At 40.0% G+C, this 20,591-nt stretch overlaps 1 protein-coding gene across 4 annotated transcripts in view; it reads left to right on the top strand.

Moving 5' to 3' along the window:
* The window catches only part of GALNT7 (polypeptide N-acetylgalactosaminyltransferase 7), a 75,592-nt gene that overhangs the window by 43,594 nt on the left and 11,407 nt on the right, over positions 1 to 20,591 (top strand). For 2 of the 4 annotated variants that reach the window (XM_032983908.2, XM_032983910.2), the window contains exons 3-7: positions 6,512 to 6,678; positions 12,676 to 12,806; positions 13,069 to 13,148; positions 14,995 to 15,177; positions 18,729 to 18,846. In XM_032983908.2, coding sequence (XP_032839799.2) covers positions 6,512 to 6,678; positions 12,676 to 12,806; positions 13,069 to 13,148; positions 14,995 to 15,177; positions 18,729 to 18,846 — 679 coding nt within the window. Of the gene's footprint in view, positions 1 to 6,511; positions 6,679 to 12,675; positions 12,807 to 13,068; positions 13,149 to 14,994; positions 15,178 to 15,350; positions 15,534 to 18,728; positions 18,847 to 20,591 lie in introns of all 4 variants that reach the window. The other 2 variants (XM_032983909.2, XM_032983911.2) reach the window with 2 other exon arrangements.

The following is a 20,591-nucleotide window of genomic DNA, read 5'->3' as shown; positions in this document are numbered from 1 at the left end:
AGCTTTAAGAGCAGAAGTTTCCTCGAGCCAAGGAGCGTTCCAGCCCAGGTGTCCAGCTTCTTGTGCAGAAGAGTCCCCCATAAAAGAGCTCCTCGCCTGTTAGGGCTGGTGCACAACTTAATGATTGAAGGACAGGGACATTGGTGTGGCATGGTCTCCAACAGTGCTGTTCCCACTGTCCTGGTTTGGGCTGAAATAGAGTTAATATTCCTTTTCAGGGACTAGATGAGTGCTGTGTTTTGGATTTAGCTTTGGGTTTGGTGTGAGAAGAATGCTGATAGCACACTGATGTTTTCAGCTGCTGCTGAGACTTCAAGGACTCTCCGACTCCCCATGTCCTGCCCGTGCGCAAGGGCACAGGGAGCAGGGAGGGAGCACGGCCAGAGCACCTGACCCAAACTGGCCAGTGAAATATTCCATAGCATGGCACGTCATGCTCACTGTATAGAGGAGGGGTGGTCGGGAAGGGGCTCGCTCTCTCTCTCGCTTCTGGGATTGCGATTGCGGGATCTTGGTATCTCGGGGTCGCTGGCCGGGAACGGGCTGGGGATTGGTCAGCGGGTGGGGAGCAATTACTGCCGTGCATTGCCTGTTTATATATATATATATATTTTTTTTTTCCTATCATCATCATAGCTCTCGTTTTATTGCCATTATTAAACTGTTCCTATCTCAGCCTGCAAGTCTCCCTTCACCCCTCTAATTCCCTCCCCCATTCCCAGGTGGGGAGGGGGAAGGGGGAGGGTGACCAGCTGCGGTCGTTGGTTGCTGACAAGGCTCAAACCATGACAGCCTTTTTGGTGTCCAACGTGCGGCAGAGGGTTGTGATTTGATAAGGATATTAATTAGGAGAGGTAATGAGCAAAATACAGACCAAACTCCGTTAGTAGAATAATCTTTATAATGTCTGTAGTTGTAATTGTGGGGAGGTTTTTTTTCCTGGTGTGGTGAAGGGACTATGGGTGGATTTTGTGTCTCGGTATTTTGTCAATGTTATTTTTTATTTGGGTCTGGGGAAGTTTTTGTTGTTTTTTTTTTTTTTTTTCCCCCCTCTGTTTCAGTTTGGTTTTGTTTTCTCTTTGTTCTGTTGTTGCTGTGTATACTATCTTCTGTACTGAATGTTGGAAGTCTTAATTCTTAAATACGTGATTTGCAGAGGTGAGGGGTGGAATGTCCTGGGTTGAGTGAGTGGTGGAATTTTTTTGGTGGCAGGGGAGGGGGCTATCGGGGCGGCTCCCTGTGAGAAGCTTCTCGAAGCTCCCCCAGCTCCAAGTCAGCTCCACCTCTGCACCAAAACTGAGCCAATCAGCTGCGCCTCTGCGATAACGTATTTAAGAAGGGACGTGGTGACGAGCAGTGGGACTGGTGAGGAGGAGTTGGGGCAGCTGCATGAACACCAAGGTCAGTGGAGGAACGGAGGAAGAAAGGAGGGGGGAGGTGTGCCGGAGCAGAGACCCCCCTGTATCCTGTGGGGAGACGGCAGGGCGGCCCCCCCCGCCACCCATGGAGATCTATGGTGGAGCAGACATTGATTTATGGCCTGTGGCTTCTGCTTGGATGATTGAGGTGCTGTGCTCAAAGAAGGCCGGGGTCTTGTGGGAAGAAGCAGCCCCGCTGCTGTAATTCAGTGCTGGGAGGATTGCAGCATGTGGGGGTGTCCCACGCCGGAGCAGCTCGGGAAGGGCTGCAGCCGTGGGAGAGAATCCAGTTGGAGAAGGTTGGTGACCCACGCCGGAGCAGTGTGGGGAACACTGCGGCCCGTGGGAGGGACTCATGTTGGAGAAAGTTTGTGGAGGACTGTCTCCTGTGAGAGGGGGACCACGATGGAGCAGGGGGAAGAAGTTCCAGAAACTTTCTCCAACACCTCCCAGGGATAGAGAGGGAAGGAGTAGGACTAATTCATATCTTAAGTATGCAGGCTAATAGTCAAAATAAATATAACTCACCCTGTTTCTTCATTAGATCACTACTGTGTCTTTCAAAGGCTTTCTTCTCATTCCAGTGATGAGTCAGTCCACATGTTTGCTTCATAATACCGGTGCTGATTTGGGGATGGGAAGTTTTTATTCATGGACTGATCTGAAGGTGTTGCTTCCTGTCCCGCGTGAGTTCCCTGAGGAGAGGAAGCAAACAGAGCTGCTCTTCCCTGCAGCTGCCCAGGGGGGGTGTTGCCAGCCCTTCACGGAGCTGTGCGTGCCTGCTCCCCCTCGCCCCATACAGTAGCTCTTTACAGGGGTCAGGAAAAGTGATGTGAAGTGTCTAGAGGCAAAGCTAGCTTAAGGATGCTACCCTCTCGTTCCTACCTGTCTGCTGCCATTTGCCATCCTCTCAGCTATACCAATAAGAATTCAAAATGTTTTTTTTTTTAAGTGAGCTTGTTTACTAATTTGGTTCACAGTGTATCACCACTGAAGGGGCACTGTGCTACTGTATGTGGCAGGCAGCACCCAGGGGATGAAGCTAGAGGTTGAAACATATTTAAATCCTCTTTGTCACAGACCGTTTTGTACTTTAAATCTGCCCATGCCAATTTTCAATAGTTTGCAGATGTCACCTGGATACCCATATCTATTTGACCCTATCTTTTAAAAATGAAGCATGAGTCTGGAAATTCAGCCTTTTTATTTTCCTTTTCTGGTGCTTAAAATTTACCAGGAAACTAATACTGTAAAATTCCACTTAAACACAAGGAAAATGTTTATGGTTTCTTGGTATTTGGTTTGCCAACCACTGGATGTCAGTGCTGCTCCACTGAAGAAAGGCTCGTCCCCACTTCCTTCCCTGTGGGTGTGAAGGAAATGAGAGTAGAGGCTCCTGAGTTTTGTTGCTTAAATCCTTGAACAACATTTGTACTTCTTGGAAAAAATTGCCACAGAGCTTAAAATATTTGTTGATTGCACATATCTAAAACAACTTCTGTGTTTCAAACCTCCAATTCTCAGTGCAAGATGAGAGACAAGATTGTGCATAGGAGTTACTGCAGCCTGTTGGAGCTTATGGGCTTGATGAGTCAGTCTGTGGACTGTCCAATAAGTGAAATAAAGCCTCTGGAAAAACCTAAAAATGTGATCTTACTAGAGGTATAAATGTGTAGGACTTTTATGGCTTGCAAATGGCACGTTTAGCAACACGTAATTTTTCAAGTTTAAAAAGTAAAATGTGCTGACAGATTTGAGAAGCTTAAGTTGGATATGTAGCAAAAATCCTGTGTAGACCTCTGGTTTTATGTTTTAAAAATGTATTAAATACAGATCAAAAAATGCCTATAAATTGCTCACAGATGTGTTGTTCAATTCAAGATTTTGTAATAGGTTTGACTTTTTAAAATTAGGTGAAATTACTTACTGTCTTTCATTCTTATACTGTTCACTGTTTTGTTCCTGAATATGACTTACCTACACTGCAGGAAGTGGGGGAAATAAGCAACCAAAAAATCTGGGGGTTTTTGCAGTGTTTGCTTTGTTTCTGTTGTCAAAGGCAGTCTGAAATGTCATAGCTGTCTGTCTTTGTTAATTGGAGAGCAAAAAAGTTTCCTAGCTAAACTGTTGAAGGTGCAGGTCAGTGGCACAGTGCGACGTGCATCAGATACCGCCTTCTCCTTTGAGACAAAAGGTGCTATTCATTTCCACAGCCTTTTGCATCGAGCTCTAGAAGGGTATTCAGCTGGCATGCTGATTTTGAATGCATAACACCCTGTTTTCCTCCATTTTAACGTAACTGTATCACCAAAATTAATCCAAGCATATGAATATATGTGTAAAGCAATACAGTTCTGCTATTAATCTGTTATTAAACACAGTATGGAAAAATCTTTGTTTTACACAGCCAACTTAATGCACCTAGGTAACATATCTATTTTACCTCTGTAAATGGCTAAATAAGTTGTCGACAGCTTAAATGCTTGTGCTACAAATGGAAGTAGTGCGGTCTGTAATCGGCTGCAATCTTTTGAGAGGGATCTGTGAAAGGAAAGCATCAGTGGCCTGAACCGTGCATTTTAAACCTTCAGTCTAGCACTTGTATATTGGTAGCTTATAAATATGATTAGTTGTGGCTACTCCAAGCATATAAACAATTGAGCTGGAGGATTTTAGTTGGTAAACCATACTTATAACAATTGTGCTGCTTCAGAGGTTACTTACAGTGTACCTGACTAAGGGAAGAAATGCCTTGTTAGATCAGACTTAGTAATAGACTGTTTTGACTCTGTAATTTTCCTTTTGCCCAGGACCAAAATTAGTAGTATGTTTCTACCAATTTCTGTTTTCTTCCGGTGGGTGAGAAATACATATTAATGCTGTTCCCTGGCAACAAGTAAAACATGTCCCTCTTCACCAAATAAATGCTCTTTAAATACCTATAGATCTGTTATGTGAGTTCTTTCCACATTAAGTTTAGTTTCAGAACCTCTGGTGATTTCTGATAATTAAGGTAATTTATTTTCAACCACGGTAATGTTTCTGTGCATGTAAGCTTTTTATTGTATATAGAGAAAGATAATTATGGAAGTTTGTGCATCCACAAGTGTAAAAGTTTCTATTTATCAATAATAATTTCTTAATACATGATAGTTGTCTTCGAAAACTCAGATTCTCTCCAATAGAGACTTGAAATCAAAAGTGCTATGTCTCTGGGTTTAGTGATAGGAATTGTATTATTATAGTTGGAAGAGGGACTAGTGATCAGGTAGGCAGACTTTCAGGCAAGGAAATACCTGGACTGGCTATAATTAGAGAGACTGTGAACAGTCTCATTTAGGGATGCAGTTGGGGAAAGGGACTTTACAATTGCAAATGAAATCCATTGTTGATAAATGTTATTAATAAATATTGGAAAGGATGGGCTGAATTACTTATGTTGCTTGTTTCTAAATTATCTGTAATCCCTCAGGAAAAATGACCTGAGTCCAGGTCCACAGTGAAATTGAAATGCAACATGTTTTAAATGGATAAAGGAGTGCTTTTTTGTGGTACGCCAAGCTGGAACCCACTGATACAGATGCTTAAATTGAAAAATGGAATGGGAATGAACATAGGCAATAGTTACATTTCCTGTGTTACTCTTTCTGATGCTGGTTAGTCATGCACATTCGGTTGACGCAACTGTGATCTGTTATGTTGGCTACTAGAAAGATGTGTATTATATGCAGATACGTTCTTGATTGAACTTGTTACTTGAATATCCATTCAATGCATTTGTAGGGTTAGAAACAGTTTATTTTCATCAAACTTTGTGTTCTTTGTTACTGTTGATAGCATTTATTGTAAAATTCTGTATAGATCTTACATTTTCAAGTGATCTATAAATTCTTGGCCTTTTTCTAAAATTTGATAGCCCTTCAGTGTTCAATTTCTCACTTTATTCCTTTGAGTTTCCTGCGCTATTTTTGTTTGGATTCTCACCTCTCTTTTGGTTTGTTTCTTTTCCCTCTTCTCCTTTCTTTCAAGGAAGGAGCCCACTGAAATTGGGCCAGGTTTGAAATTTGTCCTTGGCAGCCTATTTTTAAAATTTTTTATTTGTATCCGTTCAAAAAACTAAGTACAATTGCACAAATTTGCCCAAAGCTGTTACCTTCTTGCATCTGGTGAAACGTGACTGCACTTTGACTAGGGAAATGGAGGCCTGAATGGATTTGGTAAGGTTGTTTTTTTTAGCTAAGTTTGTTATACCTGAAAGTTTAACCATGAATAATAAGTAAAGATCACATCTTGTCTGCTGTGGGATTACATTTTTCCCACAAGCAGCTATGTTTTGATGACAGTTTTTGCAAAAGGAGAGAGTTTTATGCAGAGCAGCTGACGTGAGCGTTCAATGTGCTGCTGTACTTCTCGCAAGTTTACGTACTACGTTTAAATCTATTTTATTGTGAAAGGGCAGAAATTAATGAGTTTTGCCTTGCCACAGCAATGTTTGTAACTTTGCTAATCATGCAGATTTTGCATGTGGTCTGTATAAAGCCAACAGAAACATGTTATAGACAGTCCTTCTACTGGGTAAATCTGATTTAAAGAGGCTTAGAAAAAAAACAGCACTGTTTCACTGTGTGTTACGCCGTAGGTGAGCCAAATGCACAGACCATCCTACATCCTCATATATCTGATGTTTTGAAGAGGACCCCCATCTTGGCAGCCGAAGTCTGGGGCTTTTCTTCCACTGTTTTCTGCTGGCCACAGAAGCCCGAGGTGGTGGTGCTGGCAGGGGTGTCTCTCGGCAGGGCCCGTGCGGTGCCATCCACCCACACGGGAGAGAGCCTGTAGCTCTTGAGGCAGGAGTCGTCCTGCACCAGCTGTATCCTACCTCTTTCAGGAAGAAAAAAGGCTTGCTGGCTGGAAGCAAGCTGCTCTTTGGGCCTTGTACCTCTGTGATGCACTTAAACTATATTACCTTTTATATCCTGTTTCTCTTTAATGTGAAGGATAGCCATCAGGGAAGGTTTCATTTGCACGAAGGTGGTGTTAAGCAGTTCTGTAAATCACAATGTCAAAACTAATGAAGTCAAATCTTTTTACAGATGCAAATACTGGCATTATGATGATAACCTGCTCACCTCCAGCGTTGTCATTGTCTTCCATAATGAGGGATGGTCCACACTCATGAGGACAGTCCACAGTGTCATTAAGAGAACTCCAAGGAAATACTTGGCAGAAATTGTGCTGATTGATGATTTTAGCAACAAAGGTATATTTGGAATATTAATACACTACTTGTAGAAAAGGAAACTTTTTTTTTTTCTCCGTTAAATAGTCTTCTTTTGATATCTTACATGCCATGGATTGAGTTGACTCTGCAAGAAAAGTAAGTTGCTTCTTCACCAGTCCTTCCAGTTTTCAGTGAAGGGAGAGCTCTTCTCCAATGAACTGCTTTCGTAAAGGTGGCAATCCTTTATGTGTTTTCAGCTGTTTGAAATACAGGATTTGTTGTGGGCTCTCTACCACAGTTATGGAGTAGTATATAGTAGAAAGCTGGGATAGCTCGTAACTCTATGAGCTCTTGTGAAAATGAGTCATTTTAAGAGTACTGAAGAAGACTGAGTTAAGCCTGTTAGGAATAATTTCTTTCTTTATTCCATATAGAAATCAAGATTCCGTTCTTTTTTTTGTTTTCCTTTTTTTTTTTTTCCCACTGTAACAAGAATATCTAAGGCTATTGAATTACTCAAATTAATTGTCAATATCTTTTTAATTTCTAACATGCTTTTTAGTTAAACATCACGTCAAGGTTTTTATTGTTTCTTACTGGGGGGAGGAACTTTTAAGAACTTGTGTTTTAATTTCTGCCTTTCTTTGAGTCCTGCATATCGACATTTTCAGAAGTCCAGAGATTTTCCTCATCCTTTGTAATATACATTCTAGTCTTGGTTTATAGTCAGGATGTATGTACCTACTTGTGATTCTTATAAACATACACCGACTTTTTTCCTTTAATGGTGGTATCTTCAGTGTTAATGCAAATTAAGGCTGAATACAGAGAACTGTATGTGGTGTGCTAGCGATATGATTGATACAGAAAAAATCTGTCTGGTTTTAAACTTGAAACAAATGTCAAATAGTGCACCAAAGGTGCACATTCTGCAAGGTTTTATTGCAGCATAGTTCTTGAATAGAAATTGACAGAGGAAAAAAGGTAGATGCATAAATAAAAACATAATTTTGAGTGTGCAGGATGACAGTCTCATCTAGGTAGTGATGATGATGGCTTTTAGGAGCACAGATAAGTTTGAACTGGTCAGCAGCATAGGATATGTTCCCTTTACCCTCCTCTTTGTTTTTATACTAGCTGAATTGGGTAGTGGCATGCAAAGCAAATGACTCTGTTCTGAAACTCCCCGTTTTATCAAGTGATTTGGGCTTTGCCCAGTTCCAGCCTCACAGGCGGAGTTGTCTCTGCGGGTATACCCACTATAAGTTTTAAAACTGAACTCATCACATAGTTGGGGTTGCCTTTTTTTGAGTATAAATCACTATTAAAAATAGTTACTGTATGTTACCGTTTTACATCATACCTGTAGGTATGTACCTACAGGTTTTCTGTTTGTTTTTACAGGAGAGAAAAAGTTACCTGTATTGTAAACTTGACTACATCTGGCTTAGTCTAACAAAGATACTGAATGCTACATTATAGTCTCCCATATCTTTTTCCAGCTTTTGAGAATTTGGCTTAGATACACACACACACACACACACACACTCTCCTAAGGGCTATAATTTTAATAATTCACTCAGCAGACATGTGCTGTGTTTTTCCTTTTCAGCTGGGATCACAGCTTTCCTTCAGTGCTATTCAAAGACAGAATTAGGTGTATAAAATAAACATGATACTGATGGTCTCTAGAAAAATGACCAAATTTTTTACTAATGATTTGACTTAGTACTTGAGTTTCCCATGAGTCATACCTGACTCTGTGCTATGTATATGTAGTTAATGGAATGAGTTTGTCTGGCATAACAACTCATACTACTGTTTTCCAATATATGACAATTTTTAAATAAAGGCGGTATTTTTCAAGAAATTTGTTTTGAAATACAGAACTGTACTTATACTTCCTGCTCATATATGAATGGTTAGAAGATACAGGTAGCCTAGACCTGCTAACATCCAGCAGACCCTCATCTCTATATTTCCCACATTTAATTTTCCAAAATAACTTTCTTGAATCAGAAAATTCAGTAAAGGAAGCTCAAGATGCAGTTTTCTCATGTGTGAGTGACTAGAAAACAAGCACAGACTGGAATGGCTCTGAACACCTTGCTGCAACTGTACTGTTTCACTATAATAATTCCTCAGGCTGCTTTAGGCTATTACTTGGTAAACATAATTAAGTTAATTTCAATAATTCAAATTGCATTCTAGATGAAAAATGGCCAAGAGAGTAGAATCTTGCTCCACTTCTCTCTCCCCAGGGAGAAGCTTGAACTAGTATGGGCTGCAAAGCGTGCCAAGATGCCTGAAGAGATCTCCAGTTGTTAGGAGAGCTGCAAAACACAAACACTCTTAATCACACCAGAGCTGCTGGTAGCTTTTTGCTTTTTCAGCCAGAAGAAAAGCAGTGCTGACAGCACAGATACAGGATTTTTTCCTTCCCCACCTGCGTTCAGACTGCACACTTCATATCTACCTTTCCACCCAGCAAAGAGTGTCTTATGTTCTTTGAGGCCAATGTTGAGGGGCAGAGATGCTGGACTGGGTAGGTGTTTGCTTACATTCAGTGTGGATGGCCTTATTTCTTAGCTGCCGCCTTCTCCAGTGATACAAAATTAAAATGGAGCATAGTGGTTGCAAACACTTCTAAAGGCTGGCTGGTAAAGAGCCCTGCCTGTCCTTCTTTATGAGAAATCCTCTTTGATCAGGAGGGAGTTACAGCTGCATAGAAGCTTATGTATGTTATGCCTTACAGGGAGAAACAGTTGCAATGCTTGGAAAATGTTCTTTTCATTCTTATTCTTTGTACAGAGTCAGTTGGGAGCAGTCATTTTGCTGAACGACACTCTCCCTTCCTTCCTTAATCTCTTCTGCAAACAGCAGGGTTTGACAGTGGAGAGCTGCGCGTAGAGATGTGCTGAATTCTGCTCAGGCATTTTTTCCTTTTGTCAAAGCACAAAGGGAACAGTAACAAAAAGATGATGCCAAGCTAATTGAATGATGCTAGTTCTGATATTTTCAATGGAGACCTCTGTATTAATGCGTGCTGGAGTCCAAGAAGTGCAGCAGCTTCTATCGCAGTGTCAGTGTGGCCACGTTGCTGTAGGTGGGGGGGGGTTTTCCCTCGTTTTTCTGTGTTTCATGAGGGAAAAAAATTATTTTGCTGTGAGTGCTAGCTGTACAGAGGATACAGTTGTTCTGGAGGGTCAACAAGAATTCATAACAACAGATTTTCTGAAGCTCCCTACAGTTACGATTGTGTATATAGGTCTTCAGCGACTACTTGTTATGTATTTAGGTACCAGCTTTATTTCTTTCTGAAGCATAGAGGTCAATATCTCAGCTGGTGCAGGTCGCTGTTGTAGCCCATACACCTGTAAAGGGTGACTGCAAGGTAGATACCAGTGTTCCTAGTAGTGTTTAAGGGCTTTGTCTACCTTTTTCATTTACTTATTTTTTTCTTTATCGCTATCTATATTTCCCACTGATACAGCATCCCATAAAATAACCAAAGGGAAAGTAATGAGCGTAGACAGGTAACAGTATTTTTATTAACTTGTTTAATGGTACTTGCAGTGGGGAAACTGAAGCATTAATCAGTGCTTGTGTTGGAGCTGAGCGCCCCATGTTAGTAGTACAGGGGACTCAGAGGCAGCTGCTTTAGGGAGGACTTCTCATACCATTTTTCTAGTTCGTAAACTGACATCCATGAGTTGAGGGGAAAAACCCTGCTTTCCTCCTCCTCCCCCCCCGCCTTGTAATCTACAATGCCTAAGATCTTTTGGAGAAGGGACGTGTTTTTAAAAAACATTGATTCATGCTTTAATCATGCACTGAGACATGAGAGACGAACCCAAACAAGGGGAGACGAGATTGGTGATTATAATATTTTGAAAGGTAAAATAAACATTTTTAAACAAAAACCAGAATGCTGCAAGGCTGTTGATAGATATCATAAATACACGTTCTAGGTGAACAAAATTTAACGCCGGCCAAACAGTATTTCTAACTGTAAAAGTATCAGGATTTTATACACTACTGTCATGCAGACTTTGTAGTATGAGAAGGAGGGAAAATTCAGTTTTCCTGTGGGAAATAGCACTTGCTGCTAACTCTGGCATGGTTTCAGATAATGGACTGCAAAGTCCTGAGACTTGTACTGTAGAAAAGCTTTACACAACCAATATGACAGGTTTTTACAGCTCCCTGTGAGCCTTACATAGTTGAGCATTTGATAACTAAAACATTTGGCTTCATAGGCAGGAGAGCTGGAAATAACTCCAGGTTTTAAATCTTTAAAACATTCCTGACAGTCCTTCTGTAACGTGTATTTGGAATTTGCAGAATAAATAATGGTGTGATATAAAGATTCTCTTAGTACTGCTTCAGTATGACCTCATAACTCTGTTGATTTTATCCTATAAAAATTTATATCACAGCTATCATATCATATATTCCATATATATTACATGGCATGTTATTCTGTACAGCATATGTGTTAAAATTGTTCTTTCTTTAGTTTAATACTTATGTATCCTTGAAGCTTTCCTAACACGCAAGGATTTACAAAATAAATTGTAAATGTGTGTGGGAAAGGAGAAGAGGATACATAAAACTTTTAGTTGAGAAAAGAGGATGAATAATAAAAGTATTAAAATATAGTGGTTTCAGAAGTTTGTTCTTTGGTAGAATTGCTGAATTTTCAAGTTTGAATACTTCCAAACACCACCATTTCCATTTGAATTATTAATAAGTAACTTTTGTTTAAACTAGAGGGTTTTTTAATACTGTTGTCAAGAATATAAAACATTCTGAAACGTAAGTTGCAGCAAGCTCCAGACAGCAATGATTTTCATTCAGGGTGTGGAAAAATGTTGCTGCTGAAGCAACCTGATGGCTTGTTGATGCTGAAAGGGGGATGTCCTTCTCTTTCCACCTCTGCACGCCCCCTCACCTGTTAGCTCGGCACAGGCATGGCACCCGCAGCCCCTCGGAGCTGGGTCAGGCCAGCGCGTTGGTGCCTCGGGCTGTAGCTTAGGTGGCTTAGTTTGGTTCCTGGCTGAGAGAAACTGAAGCTGTAGGCAATTCTTTTGAGCCTTTCAGTACAAAAATAGATTTTAAATGAACGCCAGTCGTTAAATCTGCATGGCCTCAAACGGCAAGCGCCTGACTGCCAGCCCGCCTGCCTTTGTGAGTTTTCTCAGAGGAATCATCTCTGCAAAAATATTACGCAGTGCTAGGATCCTTTTTTCAAATTGTGTGGTAGGAATGTGGTTTCCAGATTAGTTTGGCAAAGACCAATGTGCAAATACAAGTCTGTAACCATTTAAGCATAGACCATCGTGATTCTTATGTGGTTACTCACCCCTTTGCTGACCAAGTCCCTTTGGCTAAAGGTTTCCTGTCTCATCAGTATGATGAGCCACAGCTCATTCACGGCAATTCTGGCCCTCCAATTATTCTTAATTTTATTAAAAGATTAGCATAAGACCACCCCCAAACCCAGGAGGGAACAAGTTTAGATGAGGGAGGGCAATAATTTGATTACGGTGGGTTTCTGTCACAGGTTTCCAGATTCAATCAACTGACAAAAAATTTTGTGAGGCAGAAAGTGAGTGAAGAGTAACATTTAACTGAAAAATGGTTCCTTCAGCTGTACATGTGATTGTATCTGATGAGGAAAGACCATGTGCTAAAGTGTAGAAACTTCTCTGCCTGGTTGAAAGCCACTATGTGGTATATTGAAGTGACTGGGAATTGTCTATACCCAGCTGCCCTGTGGTGTGGCCAACTACTTCAACTGCTTTTTCTTCAGATGTGCCAGAGACAAACATGTGCCATGAAGCAAGAGAGCTCCAAGTCTCGATCTCTTCACATTTAGTGTTTGTCAGCAGTAGCACAAGCAGTTGAATTTAAGGTTCTCTTGAACGTCTGTAGATGTTTTTAAGTAGAGTTGGATTTGGGTTGTATTAAGAGTACAAAACTGTTTATTGTTAAACCTCACCAAAATAATATTTTTTCTTTGTTATTTCATAGCGCACTTAAAAGAGAGGCTGGATGAGTATATTAAGCAGTGGAATGGCCTTGTAAAGGTATTTCGAAATGAGAGGAGAGAAGGTTTAATCCAAGCTAGGAGCATTGGAGCCCAGAAGGCTAAACTTGGACAGGTTAGAAGGCAGTTCACACACAAGTCTGTCTTTGTTTTCTTTTTCTGGGGGGGAGAGGTGGTGGTGGTTCTATGTTCAAATAGACATGCAGAAACGTAGTATTGTATTATTGACATTGTTTTAAAAATAGATTAATTTTACTCATTTAAATTTCATTCTTTGTTTATAACATTAAAGTATTTCAGTGTAAATAAGCTTAATTAAATCACCATGTTCTCGTATACAGAATTATAAATGACTTCTTTTTTTTTTTCTTTTGAAGGTTTTGGTTTACCTTGATGCCCATTGCGAGGTGGGAATTAATTGGTATGCGCCACTTATAGCTCCTATATCTAAGGACAGGTAATGTTCTCCTGTTATTTCCAGTATCTGGCCTCTTAGGAAGAAAAAATCACAGTAACAATCTTCACTTTTCAAGCTCTAGTCAATATATTTTGTATCTACAGATATATATATATATATATATGCATATATATATCAAACTACCTCAGTATTCGCTGTATGACGATTTTATTACCTCCCAGCATAAAAGCTATGTAAGGAGGAAAGAAAGTAGTCAGGCAAATAAACCTCCGGATAGTTTATTTTAATAGGCATACTGAATATTTTGCTTAGGATAGATTAAATATACAACTCTTGTCTTTTGCAACAACCTGAGGGACTGTTACAAAAACGTTGTGTTCTGGCTGAATAAGGAGCCCAATGAAACAAAGTAACTAAAAAAAAATATGATTTTTGGTAGCGGAGAACTAGCAGTAAATGCTTTGATTTAATGGAGATTTTAAAGCCCCTGTGATCTCAAGAGTTCTATAACTTTCTCATCTTTGGTCTTGCAGTATAGTCTTGCTCGCTTCCCCTGAAGCATTGGGAGGGTTTTGTGCAGCGAACGGAGGCAGGGCCTGAGCCTGTCTCTGCCGCCAGCCCGGGGGGCCTGTGCCCGGTGCCTGGGCTCTGCGAGAGGTGACGGAGGAGGAGGATCCCCGGTGGCCCCGTTTCTTCCAGCTGTTGAAATGCTGCTGCTGTGTGCTACCGCGCTCTTAGCTTGTGTGGTCAGGGGGTAGCGCGGTTAGGAAACCATGTGCTTGTTTAAACTCTTTAATCCCATAAAATAACTGCTGAATCCTAAAAACTGTATGTTAACCTGTCGTACTACCAGAACTGTCTTGAAGAGGTGTTTTTTAAAGGCTGTAACTCAGCTTCCAGACTATATTCGGGCCAGGATACTAGAGGGAAGATGGATGGAAACGCTTGCGCGCTGCCGTTGAGCGCGTGTTACTCTTTTGCACGGGAAAGGCTGGTGAGAACGAGCAGCTTTGGAGGCATCCTCAGCACTGCCTACAGAAGCGGGGGTGACAGGAGGGCCAGCGGTGCCGAGGCGCGTGGTGCCGGAGGGGCAGCGCTGGGCAGCCCTCTCCCGAGCCCTGCTCCACCGGGTGCAGCGTGCTGCCTCCTCTGCCTCAGAGCACGGCTTTAACGCTTCTTTTTCCCCCAGCTTATTTTCCAGTCTCGTGGGATTTGACTTAAAAAAGATGGAGCTGTTCCAGGTTTGGTCACCGGGAAACTAATTTAGAAAACCTGGGGAGAGTAACAAGATAATGGCTTTTCCTCCGTTAATACTGTATGTGATAGATCACAACGAGGAGCATGTTGCAAATCAAGTTCTGCTGAAGACTGCTGCTAGGCAAGCACCAGTAACATTTTTTTTTTATCCCGAGAGGTTGGATTTACAAAGCAGTTGAATAGGACAGAATAGTGAAAATCCATGTTTACGCTAGTAAAAGCTAAGAGCTTATCATACTTTTTGACAGCTGAGATCTGATGACTAGAAATTAAGGGAAGTACTAATACTCTGAAAACCCTAGCCCTCTAAAGGCTCCTCTGTTGCCTCCAGCAGTGCTTTATTAGAAGACCGATGTTAAGAAGTATACGTAAAGGAAAACGTACTGATAAATGGATATATTAGCATTTCAGACCTAACTTTTCTGCTTTCAGAACCTTGTAAAACAGCACAAAGAAAAGACTCTTTTTTCTTCTAATGAGGCTTCATTTTTTAATAACATGTTTACAAGTGACTTTTCATATAAACTGTTCTATAAGCTTAATAATTAACGATGTAAATTTCAGATTAGACAGATTACTCTTCTGAAATTGTATTTTACTCTTTCTTTCCCTTCTATAAATGTTTCAGAACTACATGTACTGTACCTCTAATAGATTACATAGATGGGAATGATTATTCCATTGAGCCACAACAAGGTGGGGATGAAGATGGTTTTGCCAGAGGGGCCTGGGACTGGAGTTTGCTATGGAAACGAATTCCGTTAAGCCACAAGGAAAAGTCCAAACGAAAACATAAAACTGAGCCTTATCGGTAAAGAGAGCTGTTTACATCCTGTGAATCATACTGAATAATTGTCTAAACCCTTTCGTTTTTCCCTCTCCCCCCCCCCCCCCCCCCCCTCTTCTCCCATGAACTACGGTTGGTGCGCGTGCGGGTCCTTGCACGTAACCGCATCTTCCCTGCCACCACCCGCCGCCCTGCAGAGCCACGTGCACTGTGCCGCTTATAGATGTCATAGATGGCAACACTTATAAGATTGTGCCGCAAGGGGGTGGTGACGAAGATGGGTTTGCTAGAGGAGCGTGGGATTGGAGTATGCTATGGAAGAGGGTTCCCTTGACCAAGCGAGAGAAGGAGAGCAGAAAGACAAAAACTGAACCGTATCGGTAATCACTAAATCACTTACCCATTTCTTTTTTTTTCCCGAAGTCAGTATTGATCCACTAAAACTTGCATGTACTTCTAGCCTGAAAATCTTCATCTTTCTAACCACACCAGCTGCTTTGTTTAATCAGACCTATTTGCCCCAACTGACTGGTTGTTCAAAATACCTTTGCTACTTTGTGTTGCCTCTCCGTTCCTGCTCTTGTGTGGTTAATAGGGTGCACGTTAGAATGACAGGGGTTTGTTTGGCAAAATAAAATACTGTATGACTTTGTTTCCAGGGAAAACTTTATTTAGCTATGGTATTTTTTTAAAAGTAGCGTTGGAAACAGTGCTTATTTAACCATTTGACTTGAAATAACGAGCATGCTGTATATATTTATAATAGCCAGTAATGCATAAAATCTGTAGCCTGTTGTCATGGCTTGGTGCATGCATACAGCTTGTGGATTATGCATGTGCATCAAAAAAAAATCCCTTTTGTCATATTTCTTCCACTTGCTTCATAATAATTCACATCTGACAAAGAAGCATACTGTTTAAGAATCTTGGCTAGATATTTTCTAAGGTCTCAGTATGTTTTGGGGAGTTTAATTTAGTACACCTAACATTAAAAAAAAAAAAAAAGTTAAAAAACACCACCTTATTTTCTGGGAAATCTCCCAGTAATTTTCACAGAAGTCCCACCTTTTCCTTACACTTTGTAGGGAGGTATGTTTTCTTCCCAGCAAACAGAAACTGGCTAGAAACCCTAGCTTAGAAACTAGGGTTTCTGGATGGCTTTTCAAGACTGGGAGACTGTGGTTCTGTTGTTTTTTATTACTTTCCCCTTCACACTTAACTAACCATGTTACTACATTTGGAAGCAGTCCTCACATCTTCAGAATTTAATGTCTTCTATTGCTTGTATATATGATTTAAGCATTGTAAGAACTGATGCTGGTAATTCCCTATCCTCACCCATGATTGTTCTCTGCTAAAATGGCAACACATGCAAGGTTTTGAAGCTTTGATCTGTTTCGTATACAGTATAAATAATACCATTTTCTGACAAGGCTGTCCACATTGGAACTTTAATATTCGCTTAGAGGGGGATAAACTATTTCAAACATCACTGTTGTGCTCTGTGTTTACCATCCAAACAGGTCTTAAAATGCTTTAAACTGTTCCCAGGAACACAGAACATATGTTCTCAGAATGGTTTAAAAAATGACTTTATTTTTAATAATACTTTCAGGATTACAATGCTTCTTTTAAAAAGAGACATTCCCTGCATCTGTTTTTGTCCAGGCTGTATGCATTTTGTTGCAGCAATACCAAGGCAAGTAAGACCAAGTAAAAGTCTTGCTGAAACAATAGCCAGGATTGCTTAGTGTAAAAAGAAAACAAGCAAAAAAAAAAAAAAAAAAAAAAAAAAAGGAAAAAAAAAGAAAAACAAAACAAACAAACAAAAATAAACAAAAACAAACAAACCCCAAACCTCAACAGCTTAAAGTGCAGAAACAAACTTTTTGTAATGTGAGAATTGCCCTAGGGCTGAATCCTCCTTCCAGTACTGTTGTTATGCTTACCTCTTCATATCCTATAAAATAAACTACTGATCTTATTGCAGATTTTACTGTGTTCTTTAACACACTTGACAGCACATTGGAGGCCAAGACCAAAACTTCAGCATCTGAGGCCTCCACCCTTGCCAGGTCTTCATGGTGCTGAGAAAAAATGAAAATGCAGGAAAGCCACGGGGCTGTGCTATGCAACGTGCATCTCCCTGCTGTGCTCACTGGCTTCCTACCCTTTGAACCCCAGTGATGCAAAACCAGTGTTGGAGAAAAATACAGTAGGCAGACAAGTAGAAGGGGACACTTAGGAGCAACTCAGCATCTGATCAGGTGATTTGGAGAGCAACTGCACTGATAACCATTATATTTAACTCAGCTGATTGGCCCAGCAGCTCTGTTTTTGTTGTTGCCCTGCCCCTAAGTTAACTTTACGAGTTACTTTCTCAAGCTGGTCTCCTCCAGACATTTATGTGCAGAAGTGAAATACATAATCATTGCTGTTGAAAGGAGCACCACTAAGTTAAAAATCTAATGGAATGAAGAGACTGAATAGTGCTAGAAATGACCCATCAACACGATATGAACACACAGTATCAATATGAACAATAACTTGTTCATGAAGGAATATTTCACTTGTGTTTTACTTGGCTGACCGTAGTTATCTGGACTCTTGGATCCTCCTCCTTCCGGTGCTGCAGATCATCTGAAGTCAGAATTCACTTTTTCCTTAACAGCTTTTTTTTAAAAAAAATTGCCAACTTAGTAGGGACTCCAGCTTGTATCCATTAGAGGTTTTATATATTTATTGATCCTCAGGTAAAAAATGCTTGGTATGTGCACTGGAAATGGCTTAACATATCCTACTCTCTATTTCAGTATGAGCAGGCTACCAAAGAATTTTGGTTAGAGCCATTCTGCAAAAATGCTCTAATCCAAACCACGACATCTTTTTGACACGTTAAAACTTACTAATTGAACTTTGGCATATATGGAGGCATTTACAAAGTCATTAAATTAAAAAAAAAAAAAAAAAAAAAAAACAAACAAAAAAAACACTAAACAAAAATGGAAACCTTGTACAACTTGATCCAGGCCCTCTTAAAAATTTCACTGATTATAATGAAAAGTGTCTCATATGGCAAGGGTAGAAAGAAAATGAAAGGGAGAAGATAGAAAGGTATCCTTTAGGTGGAAAAACTGTTGCTTAATAGACAATAAGTTTCAATGTGGCAGCTCCTCAGAATGTAAACTTCAGTCTGCTATGCAGTCTCATCTGTTATCTCAAAAACTTGAACAACTTTCAAGAGGGAAATGTCACACTGATTCTTAGCTTTTTTGATTTTAATAGAAGGACACTGCCTGGCCGAACAGATAATTCTGACCAGAATTTTGTATAATTAAATTAAAAACCAAAACAAGGAGACAAAACACAATAGAAAGCGTGACTTCACTGTAAGTTATACAGATGTCACTTTAGACAATTGCTGGAAGCTGATGACAAAGCTTTATGATTTTTCAGTGTATTGCCATTTACCTAATCTGTATTCTATATTAACCGTGAATTGCATCCTTGATTATTGCTTTCTCCGAGTGTTATATCCTTTTGTCAGAAGGAGTTACACTATGTTCCTCTTTCAGGTCCCCTGCAATGGCTGGTGGATTGTTTGCTATTGAACGTGATTTCTTCTTTGAACTGGGTCTCTATGATCCAGGGCTTCAAATCTGGGGTGGTGAAAACTTTGAAATTTCTTACAAGGTAACAGCAAAAATTGAAAACTAACTCAGTCTAGTAGATCTTTTTTCTGTAAATACCTCTGTTTGGAGTTCAGACAGACGTATCTCCGATTTGCACCACCTCTGGCTCATGAAGCCCAGAAGGTTTTGTTGTGGCAGAGATGTGTGTTGTCAGTGTTTCCTTGTGGGTTTGGGGTCAGAAGTGTTCAGAGTGGTGGTGGCCTAGTGCTGAGATCCAAATGCTGAGTAACTAGATTTCATTAGTGGTTTGGGATCTCACTGTCCCCTGAATATCTGATCTGAAACTAGACTGGCAAATTTGGTGGGAGGGAACTGAGTGCTCTCATGGAGAGTATAAAAAAATGTTTCTGATGGAAGTGATTATAGAGAACAAGTAGCACTCAGTTTATACATAAATGCCTGTAAAGTATATAACGATGCAACAAAAAGTAATGTGCCCTGGTTTCCTCCTTCCTACCATTTTTATGGGTGAAAAATGTTCTCCTGTACTTTTCAAAATTTCAAGAACTTCTTTACAAGAGAAGTCTTCATAATTAGAATGCTAACTGCATAATTCATAATCACTGCAGAAGATTTTATTTTCACTCCTAGGCATATGCATGCTCTTCAGTTAGCAGGAAACATAAGATGATAATCATTAGCTTCTTGTAGCTTCAATATTCATAATGACACAAGTGGCAGACAGCAGGAATCTGTCCCAATTAACAAACAAAAGTGGAGACATCTAATATCCTCAGCAGTGATCCGTGAAATCCTAGCTGAATTTTACTAAAAGTACATTCAGAGCTCCTGTAGCTACTCTTGTTCTTCGGGATTTTGAGGAAAGCTCTGAGTGCACTTGCTCAGCTGTAAATCCATATGCAAAAGGTAGTTATTGAGGAAGTTACATATACAGGGTCTTTATCCTTCTAATTCTCCATCTTGCTTAGAGCTAAATCATGATTGAAATTACATACAGTAGTTTTGTAATTGAAGTGCTGATTATGTGGAGAACTCCAAATTGGTTTCATGGAGATCACAGCCAATCTTCAGAAGAACTAAATAATATTTATCAGTCTTGCATGCTGCTGCCTAGGTAGCAAATATAATGGCCTTGGATATCTGAGGGTTTTTTTGATGAAACTTAAGAAAATTAATATGATAGTGCAATGAAGAAAGTAAACTATTCTGTCCATCTTTCCTAATACTGTTAAATAATATTTTTAATCTGGAATTCAGACTAATGTGGAACATCTCCAAAGTTAGCTTGAACTTGAATTTCGTGCTACATTTCAGACTTGTCAAAACTACGATCAACTAATTTCAGATTTAGATATGATATCTTTGCCCCATAAATAGATTATCCAAGGATGTGTGGGAGGGAGGGAATTTCAGAATGGTAATATTTTTTACCCATTTTTTATTTTCAGCTACTAGAGTTAAAGAAAAATCTGTACTTGGAACAATGGGTTACCAAAGACAACCTTATCTCCTAGTCTTTATTAAGAAAAACTTAAATGTGATGGGTATCTAACCAAAACCCATCTTAGTGATGGTATGTGGATTGCTTTAATAAAATAAAAATACTATTAATTCTGTCATAATAAAAATTACCCAATGCCAGATTTTGTGCACTCATTCATTACCGTTGTAGTAAAATAGCAATGGAATGAGATGGCAAACTTTTTTAAAAGCTTTTTTAAAAAGTAATTTAGTTGAGTAATTTCATGGCTGAGTTGAAGATGTACTCGATATAGCTTTTCATTT

This window comes from Tyto alba, unplaced genomic scaffold (assembly GCF_018691265.1).
Source record: "Tyto alba isolate M040663 unplaced genomic scaffold, T.alba_DEE_v4.0 Super-Scaffold_6, whole genome shotgun sequence".
NCBI lineage: Eukaryota > Metazoa > Chordata > Aves > Strigiformes > Tytonidae > Tyto > Tyto alba.
The sequence above is the reverse complement of the archived record's forward strand: the minus strand, read 5'-3'. Positions and strand labels throughout refer to the sequence as shown.